The 14,325-nt window shown below is 46.3% G+C and overlaps 1 protein-coding gene across 1 annotated transcript; it reads right to left on the bottom strand.

Moving 5' to 3' along the window:
- Positions 1–8,640: 8,640 nt before the first annotated feature.
- LOC124688296 lies at positions 8,641–9,557 on the bottom strand. The gene is made up of 2 exons (XM_047221989.1): positions 9,372–9,557; positions 8,641–8,909 (listed from the first exon to the last, which is right to left on the bottom strand). The coding sequence occupies exons 1-2, from the start codon at positions 9,480–9,482 to the stop codon at positions 8,676–8,678; spliced, it is 345 nt and encodes a 114-aa protein (XP_047077945.1). The 5' UTR covers positions 9,483–9,557; the 3' UTR covers positions 8,641–8,675.
- Between the last annotated feature and the right edge of the window lie 4,768 nt (positions 9,558–14,325).

Raw genomic sequence — 14,325 nt, 5'->3', positions numbered from 1 at the left:
CTAAGAAAGAAAAAAGGAATAAACAAAAAAAAAAGGATCCACATCCAGTGGTCGTGGCCGGAGCGGGGCGAGGCGGCGCCTCCCACAGCGGAGAGGCGGCAGACGGAGCGGAGCGGCAAGGCGGTGCCTCCCATGGCGTAGATCTAGTCTAGCGAGGCCGTGGCCGGAGGAAGGCGCCCGGGCGAGGCGGCAACGCTCCTCGCCGGAGGAAGGGGCCCCGCGATGGAGGAAGGCTGCGAGGGGGCGGCGCTCGTCGTCGGAGGAACGGGGGCGCGGCGAGGAAGGCGGTGCGCGGTGGCTGGTTTCGTTTGATCTAGGGTTTCGTCTGGATTTGGGGTACTTATACCGTCTCCTCTAGGACCTCGGCCTAATTAGCAAAATGCGCAGGGATGTTTTTGCAAAACGCGCGCGTGCGAATCTCCAGCAGTCTTTGACGGTGAGAGATAGAGTACAGGCGCCATATGGTCCGCTCGCTGTCGTTTCCGGGTTATGATTGCTTATTAAGCTTACCACTCGGTACAATGAAGATAATTATAGAGATAATCGCATGGTTGGTCACAGAACTTACCAGAGATGAGCACTTTAGTCACAAAACTTCAGAAAAGGAGTCCGCTAGTCACTCAGGATTGTTTTATGAGCAAACTGGTCACTCCCGTCATGACACCGTTAGCCAAGATGACGTGGCACGTTGACTAGGAAGTTGACTGGAGATAATCGCATGGTTGGTCACAAAACTTACCAGAGATGAGCACTTTAGTCACAAAACTTCAGAAGAGGAGTCCGCTGGTCACTCGAGACTGTTTTATGAGAAAATTGGTCACTTTCTGTAAAGTAGCACGTTGAGAGCCTGTTGACCACGTTAGGATGTCCATTTTTGCAAAAAAAAACACCCTAAACAATCAACATAGTCCTCTTAATCTCACGTCTCTCTAGACCCTCGTTGGCTAGTGGGTCCCACTGGTCAGGTGCATCTTCTTCCCCGTCCTAGCACATTGGAGCGTCCTGTCCGCGCCCTCTGACACAGTGCCCTCGGCGATGAGATGATGAACAACAGGACCAGGAGAGGGTACGTCGAGGAACACACAATCACAACAGATAGATTCATCACAAGTCTAGAGCTAGGTCATTAGAACTTGTAGATACAATCTAAGCAATAATTATAGAGCTCAAATCTAAGATCATGTCACTCGTGCACTAGTGACAAGCATTAAACACAACAAGGTTGCAGCAACAATAACTTCACAAACTTTATAGGTAGGCCGATCATAATGTAACAATTCATCGGATCCCAACAAACACAACACCGATTACATCAGATGAATCTCAATCATGTAAGGCAGCTCATGAGATCATTGTATTGAAGTACATGGGAGAGAGAGTACTAACTAGCTACTGCTAGAACCCGTAGTCCATGGGGGAACTACTCACAGAGCATGATGGAGGTGGTGGCGTCGATGGAGAAGGCTCCGGGAGTCTTTCTGGAGTATGATCGATCTCCTTAGGGTTTTCGCGACGGAAGGAATATATAGGCGAAAGGGGCGATGTCGGTGGAGTCCCGAGGTGGGCTCCCTACATACCGGCGCGCCTGGGGGCCTGGACGCGCCGCCCTATGGGGAGGAGGCCCTGGGCCTCCCCCGGGCTTGCCCTTCTGGCTCCGTGTGTCCCTCGGAAAAATAGGAGGTTTGGCTTTTGTTTCGTCGAATTCCGAGAATATTGCCCGAATAGCTTTTCTGGAACCAAAAACTGCAGAAAACGGGAACTGGCACTTCGGCATCTTGTTAATAGGTTAGTCCCGGAAAATACATAAAAATGATATAAAGTGTATATAAAACATGTAGGTATTGTCATAAAACAAGCATGGAACATAAGAAATTATAGAAACGTTGGAGACGTATCATCAGCCTACAGGATTCCGTCAACCCTAAGCCCCAATAGGTGGGCATTGCCGAGGAGCACCCTCGTCAATCGCAGTCATCAGCTCATCGCCGATGGCACTGTGTCGGAGGGCGTGGACAGGACGCTCCAATGTGCTAGGACGGGGAAGAAGATGCACCTGACCGATGGGACCCACTAGCGAACGAGAGGGACCAGAGAGACGCGAGATTAAGAGGACTATGTTGATTGTTTAGGGTGTTTTTTTTGCAAAAAAGGACATCCTAACGTGGTCAACAGGCTCTCAATGTGCTACTTAACAGAAAGTGACCAGTTTGCTCATAAAACAGTCCCGAGTGACCAGCGGACTCCTCTTCTGAAGTTTTGTGACTAAAGTGCTCATCTCTGGTAAGTTTTGTGACCAACCATGCGATTATCTCCAGTCAACTTCCTAGTCAACGTGCCACGTCATCTTGGCTAACGGTGTCATGACGGGAGTGACCAGTTTGCTCATAAAACAATCCTGAGTGACTAGCGGACTCCTCTTCTGAAGTTTTGTGACTAAAGTGCTCATCTCTGGTAAGTTCTGTGACCAACCATGCGATTATCTCTATGCCCATATTTGCATGAGCAGTGCTAAGCGAGAAAGTATCCGATCGAAATCTAGATGGAATTTTTGAAACCTGGGTTCAGCGGAACCCAATTAAACTTACTTTGCTAGTAAGTTAGGTAGTTGTCCCGATCTTTAAGTTACAGAAACTTTGGGAGGGTTGACTTTCCTTTATAATGTTCGTTTGAAACTTATTATTTTTGTCTAAACTATATACTTTTAAATTTGGGTATAGGTATTATTTATTGCTCAATTTGGCATTTTCATAGCTTCTAAACAATTTTTAGTTTCAACTTGAGCATCTACGTCTCCGTAGAACTCTATCTTCCTTTGTTTTTCTTCAGAATTTCTAGCACTTTCAAACATGTTTTTATGTGATTTTTACCAGTTTCCATCGAAAGCTGATTTTCACCGATTTTCTCGAAGAAATACAATAGACCACATAGTAATGCCAGAATTTTGTTTTGCTGTGTTTCCATGTTTCACCGAGTTTCTTATTTCGGGGCACCCAGCAAATACACTCAGCAAAAAGCACATAAACAATAATTTCCTAAAATACAGTAAAGCAAAAAATACTAGACAAAGGTGGTATTTGCCGAGTGTAAAATTTTAACACTAGGCAAAGCCATGCAACACGTGTCCCGGCAAAGACCGTCTTTGCCTAGTGTTACATGACTTTTCGCAAGAGCAGACTGCTTCGAGACACCGGTTTGTGAACGCGCGAAACCAACATCATACCTTTGATAAAATAACATGACGTGGATCTAAAAATATTTTTTGCAAAAAATCTACTAAAAGAAATGAAAGTTTGACACTTAGTTTAAATATGGCCCGCTTCCACCGTAGAAAATGCCATGGATTTTCAGAAAGCGAACACGCAGCAGATACGTGAACCTAGTGTGGAAATTCTTTTAAAATGTTTTGCCGTGTATTCTCACTGACACTCGGCAAAGATGGTGGCCTAGGTGGCTGGCAGCAATCAGCATCTGGAAGGACGCTGTCTTTGCTATGTACCTCTAAAATACACTCGGCAAATATACTATGTCGTTAGAGTGTCACCCCTAGACACACTGCAAAAAGACTTTACTGAGTATATATCCGTGAAAATACACTCAACAAACTTTTTTTGCCAATGCGATCCTTGCCGAGTCGCCTTTGCGTGGCCTCTGCCGTGTGTTTTGGGTACTAGGCAAAGATCATGTAATTTCCTTTAGTGAGAGCTCGTGTTACTGTACACTAAGATAAACCGGATAAATATGGCAACTTGAATGACGTCACTCTTCATTTAAGCGATCAGAAATATTCACATAAATGTCTCCAATGACTCTTGTCTGTATCAGCCTCCTAATCACTCCAGGTCCTCTTCTTCTAAATCTTGCCCTTTTGGTATTAGCAATTATTTTCAATGACTATTGTTCACATGCCATGCTGCGAAAGCACACAGCGTTATAACAAAGCTCAGAGGAACATACTCACTAATATCAGGCAGCTTATCCCAAATGGAACCATGCTAATATGCTATATGGTCCCGGCTAAATTAACCACGAGCAATACATGATTACATAACATTTACGAAAATATATTCCGTAGTTCATTTTAACGCAAGAACACATCAACATAGCACACTCAAAACACTGCTGGAGGAGCTACAATTATCTGGATCTGATAACACTGATAACACAGAGACCGTGTCCGCAGCTTGGAAACTGCAATAGCTAAATGTTTACTGTAAACTAATTAAGGGCGTCACGCGTCACGCGTCACGCTTCCTTTAACCGGTCAGAGATATTATCATGAATATCTTCATCTACGATTCTTCTCGGGACCATCCTTGCCCCTAGCCTTGTCATTATCCTCTAACCATTTGAGGTTATCAATTATGTAGGGTACAATTGTACACACACCCCAAGTGAAAGCACACAGCGCTATAACATTACTGAGAGGAACATACTTTTCAAAATCAGGCAGCTTATCCAAAATGGAATCACCGCGCCGTTGCTGCAACGTAAACCAGAGGCAATACATGATTATATGACATTTACAAAAACAGAACTTAGCAGAAACGAAACAAACTATAAAAGTATGTGCTCAAACTCGTAGCAAGTAATTCCCTCACGGTTGCATTTCATTCACCGTCAAAAGAAGTGGAACAAAAGGCGAAAAGTGTGTTTGCCACATGAGCAGGTTTTTAAAAATCACTTTTTTGGATTCTATTTTTTTGAAATTAAATACCCACATACGTATAAACATTTTGAAGGTACGGTAGGAATTTTGGAGGAAAACATGTCGTATTTTGAGCTATACAAAAAAAAGATAAATTTTTGACAAATATCTCCATAGATTTGTTTTTTTTCATGTAGCTTAAAATACAATGCAATTTCTACCAAAACTTCACACGAGTATTCAAGACATGTGTATGTATTCAAAAAATAAATGTGACAATTTTTTTAAACAAAAATATATTATTTTTAAAAATTAACTTGGAGCAGTGGTGCTCATGTGCACCTCCCTGCTTCAGCCATCTCCCCCTCTGCCATGACCAGATCCGAGATCCCCTCCTCGCGCTTGCTTATCTCCCCGTGCTGTCCAAGGTCTCCGCCTTGTGGGTGGAGCTCCATCTTTTCAGACCCATCTTGCAAGTTAAGCCAACGTTTGTCTCCGGCGACCCTTCCATCCCCTCTGCCATGACAAGGCATGTTCAAGTCAAGCTCTGCAGACTCCGTGCCCGTTGCTCCGGCTCTGTCGGCCTCCTCCGCCGCCACGTCCTTCTTGCCGGCACCGTTTGGTTCGTCCTCGGTGCCCCCTTAGGTTCGTGACGGCACCCTCTCCATCCCCATGCGTCGTTCTAAAGCCACAGACGGGCCTGTCATCCCTGCAGCCAAGACTGGCCCTAGCATCCCTTTTGCCATTAGTCCGTCCCTGAGGTGTGCCTATCTGGGCTGTGGCGTCGAGTGAATCTGCGGTCGTGCTGACACCAAGCCTGTCAGCGCCGGCCGCCACCGCTGCTTCTTCCCATCGCACTGATGACAATTCTACGCACTTTGGTGCCCTCGACAAGCTCATCCCTAGAACAGCTAGATGATGTCACTGAATCGGCTCCTCAAAACCTTCAGCGGCGAGGTGGTGGAGATGCTCCAGACTTTGGACAACTCGTGCTTTGACCTAAAGCTTCAGACAGCTTGTACTTCGATTTGACCTGAAGGCATGCTGCACCCGGGCAACCTCCCAACGGTGTACGCAGTCAAGCTCGTTCGCAACTGCGTGCCCGCAGTCCCCTAAAACTATGAGTCTCTAAGTACGGGTCCAAGCTTCGGATCATCATCCACATCTTTCCATGGATCCAAAAAAATGCAGACAAAAGGTCTGCACGACTCTAACCACGACTCAACCAGTTCGCTGGCGAGAACAGCCAAGCACAAATGCACAATGTTAGAGAGGAGAGAAGCACCAACAGCCTTTTGGTTCTATTCTAGTTATATCGTTTTAATTTGTAATCCTTTAAACCAAGTGTTTTGTTCAATATTATTTCAACTCATATTTGATCAAAACATGTGTGATACTCATATCTGTTGATGGAGTTTACATTTTTTTTCAAATGAATACCTCGTGGCGAATGATTATGATCATACGTGCAACACGCCATAGTCAGGGTTAGGAAGACTTTGTTGACCGTTCAATTGTTGCTACCGGTGGGGCAATGGCATGGGATGCGCATGTCAAAAAAATAAGTACTCCCTCCATTCCAAAAAAAAGCTGTTCAACCTTTTCTAGATACGAATGTATCTATAACTAAAATATCTTTATATGTCTATATGCATCTGTATCTAGATAAAATTAAACAGTTTTTAGGGATGGAGGGAGTATTTGTTTCTTTCGTCTCTACTGCCGAAGATGTTCGGAGGGTGGGCACCACATGTAAGAAAACAAGTGGAACCCTCATGTCATAAAAAATATATACGTTTCTCTCTCCTCTCCTTCCGGAGAGAATTGGTGGTGGGTCCAAAAGTAAGAAAACGAGTTAGAGATGGAAGTTAGCCCAACCTAATGGTAACAGGCGTCATGTCTCTCCAGTGGCATAGAAAACAAAGTTATCAAAGTTAGTGGCATACATCCAATTACTCGATTTTTAATGGCGCATGCAAAATTTACGCGAGAACATGAAATCCCTATATTAAAATCCCCATGAACTATTCCCAACTAACGACATATCACGTGATTGCAACTATGGCGGTTTATTAATACATACAATGCACACATTATAATGTAGAGACTGATAGTACATTATTCATATAGACCTTTGAAACCACGAAAATTGTTGGGGTATTCCTCATAGATGCGAAATTCCATGGGTTGATCATATAGCAAAGAAACGCTGCCAATGCAACATTTCCTAGGTGAAGTCCCTTGAGTCATCATTAACCAAGCCTTCGTAAAAACACATGAGCCCATAATGTTTCCTAGTGGAAAACCATATGATACACGGCATACCACAACAAATGGACCGGTATGTGTTGGCTCCTAAATTAGTCCTCACCTACAAAAGATTACTATACTTCAACTTTACACGGGCTTACCCACTTAAATACATGTTGTCATGGAACGAGGAACAAATGACCGAGCATTTCACATGCTAGTGAAACACTAGCATTGCATTTCCACTCATGTACTTACTATGGATTCAACGCTATGTTAACATGTGTTGCTAAAAGAATTAGGCACAAATGCATATTTTCAGCTAAAAAGTATTTTCAATGTTGTGTTTACTATAACCGCTTTCGAATTGAAAGCTAACTCTATAGGCATTTTGTTTCACCAATATCATAATTTTACGTTTGCATAATATAACTAACACACCTTTCTTAGGCTATTAGTCAGCATTGCAAAGGACAATCAAAAGCAAATGGTCCCACATTGTACTTTTCAATATTATTTAAATTTTGCACCTTTTATTTTTTTTCACTATTTGGTTGTCTTGGATGGATGGCTCATATTTTTTTCCAACCATAATAAAAACTGTATAAATTATTGTCACAGCACGGGAAAAAGGGGTAGGATTCCACCATCCACACTAAGCACAATTTTTAAGTTAAAGGAGAGCCCGATCTATTTGTAGTTGCTACATGGGAATATGGGACACCCATGAAGATCACAGCGATCTGAACTTTTCGTCTGAAATCATCGTGAAAGCATCTCCCCTACAATTTACTACCCATGTTGTCATGTTTCATCTTACGTGCAAGATTGTTAACTACTCGAGACAACGTTTTGCCAATCTGATAGCACCAACGGCGCAAAATCGTCATCCAGGGAGGGTGACGACGAAACCCTAGAACAAAATCCTCCATCGACAATTCCGATGAAAGGGTAAGAGTGTAGATGGAAAAAACAGAGTATGGGGCTAACCTTGCCGGACAGAAACCGCTTGCCCAGGGTGTTGGCAGTTGTGTTCCGCTGCATCATCCATCCAGCGGACGGAAGGGACGGCTCCAGGGCTGCCCTCGCCGGAACAAGTGGCTGGGAGGCGGTGGGGCGACCACGGGCCGCCCGCGCCAACACCGAACGCGCTATCGCCATCGACATCGCCGCCGACGCCTCCTCTGTCTCCCTAGCGCCGGAACAAGTTTATTTCTTTTCCGATCTTTCTCTCGTCGCGGATTTGTTCTGCAAGCGCCGCCGCCCCCGACCAGACCAGAGTCGGTGCCGTGCGGGCTACAATTAGTTCGGCCCGTTTGTGGTGGGCTTGGCCCTTTTCCCCTTCGCACACGAGACTACTGTTTTTTCTCGATACGCACGAACAGATCGTATTTCTGACGAACAAAATGCAGATCAAACCAATCATGAGCCATCGCCATCTGACCCTCACTCTCACAGAGCATTATCCCTTTGTCCAAAACATCCAAATAACATTCTTACGAAGTGCGCCCAAGTTGCAGTCAAACATCCCCAAACGACAATTCACGAACATTTTCACAAGCTCAATCTTATTTATTCTGCTGCTAATGTCACGCAATATATAGTACTACCAAACGTCCACTAATGACTAAAGGCAAAGCCTTATTTAGTCTACAAAGGGACAACATGCTGCACCAAAGGCCACTGATGATCACACAAAAAGAAACAAAGGCCACCTGATCTGAAGAGTGGACTAGCAAGCCTAGCATAGCAACTTCGATAGAGCAGAAACGCCTGCCGCCTATTTCTGGTGGTACCTCCCCTGCTCGACCCTCTGCTTGAACGACTCCTTCTCGTCGCCGGACTCCCCGAGCACCGCTTCCTTGGTCTCGTGCGCTGTTTCCTTTGCTTCTTCGGTGACCTCCTCGGTCTTCTCCTTGGCAATCTTCAGGAACTCCTCTGCCGTTGTTCTCGCTTTCTCTCCGATTTCACCCAGTGTAGTGTCGCTGTCATCGTGTTTCTCGGTTGAGTGATACTGCCAAGGAAAAATGACAGGTTATAGAATACACCATAGGGAAGTACAACACTACTAGAGATCAATTCCAGCAGTAGGTGCATGCTGCATTTGGATGACAACAAATGCATACGCGAGTTGCGACCTGAACATTTATGCATCAGGTCTGGTGCACTGAACTGCAGATTTGTCTACCTTCTTAAAAGGACACTATTTTCCCTTTTTATATAGTTTCCTATCAAAAGATTTACTATGAAGAATCCCATCCTAGATTTTGAGCAGTCTTACATCACATATCTCCCATATATATTCTACTACGCAAGAGGATACTACTCTTACAAAATTCACAACATTAGATTTAGATTGTTCTTCCACTCCACATGGTGCTACCGCTGAAGAGTACAGAATAGCAAACCGTGGCCAGGGCAATGAAACATGGAAGAAAGCATGAAATTCAAGGACAATTGCAATTGGTGAACTCACCCTGGGTAGCAGAACGCTGTTGCCTACTGCAGGCACGGCAGAGGATTTGCCCACCAAACCCCTGGAGGAGCAACCTATGCCCCTCCCGCCATGAGCAAGCAGCCTCTTCATCTCGAACGAAATCGATCTCAACTTCTCAAGAACTCTCTACTCAAAGTTGAGAAATTTCGGCTTCAGTGCCGAGAGAGTCGAGGCAAGACGATAGGGATGTGATGTGAGACAAGGAGCCGCCATTTCCGGAATAAGAAGTCGGGGAGCGTGGAGACAGCTCACGGGAGCCGAGTAGGGGTGCAAACGTGGCGGGGGAGCATTGCAGCACGTAGCGACCTGGCATGCGAAGCTGTGCAGGCTTTTATGGCTTTTCTCATCGCGTGTGGCCTTTGGCTTTGCCTACTTACTCGGGAGGTGTGGCTATGGCCGATAAAAATTGTTTACTGTGGGGCCTTGGGAAAGCACGAATCCAATGAGCTGGTGCTCCACGTTGATGCAAAGCGTCCGCGGGAGAAAATCTTCGTTGATACTCGCTGAAATCATCTCAGCAAGGCCGTAACTGTTGTTTATAGCATGGGCATATACAATGGTTCAAAAAAAAAAAAATTTGAACGTAAGAGCATCTCCAACATGACGCGCGCGGGTCCAGCGGACGCGGGAAAAGAGCGCCCGCTAAAATCTTTACCGCGTACGTGTTTGCGCTGCTCCGCGCGGGAGAATTGCCGCGTCCGCTGCCGCGCGCTATAAACGCAACACGCGCCAATGCGCCATCGACCTGAAATCTCCACGCGCCACTTCGTTCCTGCGCCGCTCCGTCTCTCTTCCCGCCTCTTTCTCTCTTCCGACGACGCTCCGCCTCCGCGCCGACGATGCCTCCGCGCCGCCGCCCTTCCTTCGGCTACCACAGCATTCGGGCGCGGCCGAGCGGCCGGTTCGACGCGAAATCCACTCCAACGACGAGCGGATCCGCCTCGGCACGTTTGATACAGCGCACGAGGCGGCGCGGGCGTATGACGCCGTCGCCTGGCGACTGGGCCGCTCCCGCCGAACCATGAACTTTCATGATGTCTTCACGCGGGAGCAGGCGGAGATGCTCGCGCCGCCGCCGCCGGTGATCACGCGTGAGCAGCAGCGCCGACAGCGGGAGCTGGAGCAGCGCATCTTCATCGACGAGAGCGGCGAGGCGATGCGCCTCGAGTGGGCACGCCGCTTCCCCGAAGATGTCACCACCACGGAAGCCTTCTACGCGCACGAGGAGGAGAAGGCGGCGGTGAAGGCGAAGAAGAAAGCCAGCTGCGACAAGCGTCGCGCCGAGTCCGCGGTGAGGGCCGAGAAGGCGACGAGGAAGGATGAGGAAAAGAAGAACGGCGCAGGGCCGTCCACCATCGTCCTCTCCTCCTCCTCCTCCTCCTTCGAGTGGACGACGACGCCGGTGTCGGAGACGACTCCGAGCACCCGCTCCCCGGACTTCGGCTGGGAGTTGGACGAGTAGTTTTAGTCAAATTTCGTATTGTCGTCCTCTATGTCGCGCTGTATCGTTGAACTTTTAATATATTCATATTTTCAATTAAATTTTCATAGTTTGTTTGATTAATTTTGAAATGAACGGTCGAATTTAGCAGTTTGCGCCACGCCGCGCGCTGCAAAATAGAGCCTCCGGTGGAGGTGTTTTTTTCCGCACCAACACACGCTGCAAAATGAAGCATCCGGTGGGGAAAAATTCGGTATCACGCGCGCTAGCGGTTTACAGCGCGGCAAAACGGAGGTTTTAGCGCGCCGGCTTTTTGAGCGCCTGTTGGAGATGCTCTAACAATGGTTCAGACCTTCGCACATCAACCCTATAGATGGTCTATATAGACATATGCTACAACGGGTTGCTCTTTAAGTTCTCTAAAAGCATCTCCAGCCGTCTTTCGGAGAAGGTCCGTACGATTTTATTTTTTTCATTCGTATGGATAAAAACGGTCCAATCGCGTCCCCAATTCTCGTTTCGTTCGGATTTGGGCTTTCATCCATTCGGGGAGCCCAGGTCATCCCGACTCCCCAGGGAGCGCTCGGGGAGTCCGGAGGAAACGAAAGCGCGGGAAACAACGAGAAAACTTCCTGTGCAGCTAGTGGTCCCAACTTGTCGGCAAGAAATGCTGACCGTCGTCCTCATCGAATCGTCTTTCACGCACTGTAAAAGTCTGCCGCCGGTCAGTCTTCGCCGGACACGTAGCTTTCACGCGGCGAGTTAATGACGTCGCCTCGGTTTCAAGCCGTTGCTACGGAGACGCCGGCCAGAGCAGCCAGCAGGCGCCATCGCCCGAGGACGCCGGCAACTCGATGACGACGACGGCGGCGGTGACTACACTGCGTTCTACCGCCATTTCGGCACGTAGATCACCATGTTCTAGCTTTAGTTCATATTTCCCTCTGGCCGAATTCAAATATATTACGAATTCAACCTATATATGTACGAACTCGGCTATATATGTTAGATATCTCTAAATTTCGCCTATGTTTGAACATATTTCGTCTGGTTACATCTGAATTCGCCTATAAAAAACCGCCTCAATCCACCTGCTCCAAATACCCTTTTCGGGTCGGGGTGTCCAACGTTTCAAGCCATCTCGATCTAAGAGATGTGTTGCACCGTGTAGAGCTTCCGACTAGCTGTCTCAAAGATCTGTTATGTATTTGTATTCACAATTTCATAATTAGTGTACCGTGAAAAGATAACATAACCAAACTAATATTAAATTACATTATATATTACAGTACTGAATGGAAACATTACAAATAGGTCATATGACCAATCAATACCTAATAATAAATGTGCTAAGCTTTCTTCCCAAAATTGGTATAAGAACTAACTTGATAAGGGGGATCCCAGCAGATCCACCTAGGTTGTTGCCCGATCTTTCACAGCGAGAGCACGGGGTAGTAAATCCTCTCAACAACGCGATGAACGCAGCCTGGAGAAGAGGGAACGAATCCAGCAAGCAACGGATCGATGAACGATACGCCTCAAACCTGAGCTAGACAATCCTTGATGAACACAAGAACTTTCGCAGCGGATAATATAGATAAACGGCAGCGCCGTTCTCCCGGAGGGATGATACACGTGAACACACGCAACTAGGTATAACCTAACTTTTAGACTAAACTTGAACTCACTAAACCCTAGCCGTGCCTCACCTTATATGAGAGGGAGAGGTGGCCGGCCAGCCCTTGCTGGGCTGGGGCGCCCCACTATGGGCCTAACCCTAGTTGGATTGGACAGACCCAAATCCAACCGACACACTAATAACCCTAATTTGGCCCACCACATGACATAGCTACAGTATTTCCTAACATAGAATGAATGACACAACCTTAGACTTAATTATTACATAGCGTAGGTCGTCCTAGCGTGTCAATCCTGAATCCTTGATGGCGTACCGCCTAGCTTTGTGGAGTCCTGAATCTGGACTCCACATAGGCCTCCATGCCCGTATCATAACTAATACCTAATATGAATCACAAAGTAAATCTATGGTGTAGGACTAAACTGAGCACGAACTTAGTTTTCAGCTATAATAAACACAAAAGCAGTACACACAGACGAGTTCAGCGGTGGGTACGACTATGACTGGATGCTGGCCTTGAGATGGAGCTACAAAATCTCAATCGGAAGCAGAATTGAAAACCTGCTCCTCTTCCCCGCTTATCCGCTTTCTTTAATTCTTCAATTTCCTTACATGGAGTCATGAGATTTGTAGATTGGGATTTTTTTTGGCACTAGCAGATTAGATACTTATCATGTTTGACAAGAAAATTAGTAAAGATCTGACTGTCAAAAGTTTTTTTTCCTGGAGGTACGCCCGTGTCAACATAAATTAGAATCATTTGATTTCAAAAGGCAACATCAGAACGCCCCCAAAATAGTTTCTTTTAGTGTTTCCTCAAACATGTTTAATCCTTACAAGGTTCTTCTTTTAGTGTTCCCTCAAACACGGTCAATCCTTGCAAGGTTTTGGCTCATGTTATTATGTCATGCATGAATCTTTGAACTTCAGGACATAGTATGTTATTCACTATGAATCTTTGAACTTCAGAATTAGTGACCACGCACCGGATCGTGAGCATGACGTAGACACACTGAAGCTAGCTGGTTTCTACGACACGGTTGTATCAACAATAACTTTACTTCATCTAAAATGAACAATAACTTACTTTGTGCATTTTTAAGATGTGGATTTTTTTCTCCCAGTGCAACGCACGAGCACATTTACTAGTACTTACTTAATAGTCTTGAAGGACCTAACTTAACATTAGAGTAACGAAATCACTTCACAAAAGTAGCGTAGAGTCTAAATCATGTGCCATAATCCTACATGTGACTGACTAGGAGAACGTTTGTCGGGAGTGCTACCCGGCAATGCCCACCATGAGGGGTTTAGGATTGACGGAATCCTGCCACGAGACATCGGTGATCGAACAAACAGAGAGAGAGATTTACCCAGGTTCGGGATCCTCGATGAGGTAAAATCCTTACTTCCTGCTTGTCTGATCTTGATTATCGAAAGTATATCGGGTTACAATGGGGTAGCCAAAGGATTACGGTGTCTCGCCGAGAGGCAAGGGTTCTAAGCTCTAGGTTTGATCTTGCGGTGAATCTATGCGTGTAAATTGTGTTTCGGTAGATCTTCTCCTGGCCCTTTTATAGCAGGCCAGGTCTCGAGAGATCTGTCTGGACTCGACTAAGATACAAAGAGTCATAGTCTAAGGTTTCCTTTTTTCATCTTCTCCTTTCCTTGTCCATCAAGTACTTTTCTTCGGATGAATCCTCTTCTTCAACGTTGATGCGCGGGCCCACTTCGGATATTCGGCAATCTTCATGGGTCCCTGGCTGGGCCGGTGGAGGTAGCCTAATGTTGGTTACCCGAAGGGTAATGCCCACATCAGTAGCCCCCGACTGACTGGCCGAAGTAAAGCTTCG

This window comes from Lolium rigidum, chromosome 2 (assembly GCF_022539505.1).
Source record: "Lolium rigidum isolate FL_2022 chromosome 2, APGP_CSIRO_Lrig_0.1, whole genome shotgun sequence".
Taxonomy (NCBI): Eukaryota; Viridiplantae; Streptophyta; class Magnoliopsida; order Poales; family Poaceae; genus Lolium; species Lolium rigidum.
The sequence above is the reverse complement of the archived record's forward strand: the minus strand, read 5'-3'. Positions and strand labels throughout refer to the sequence as shown.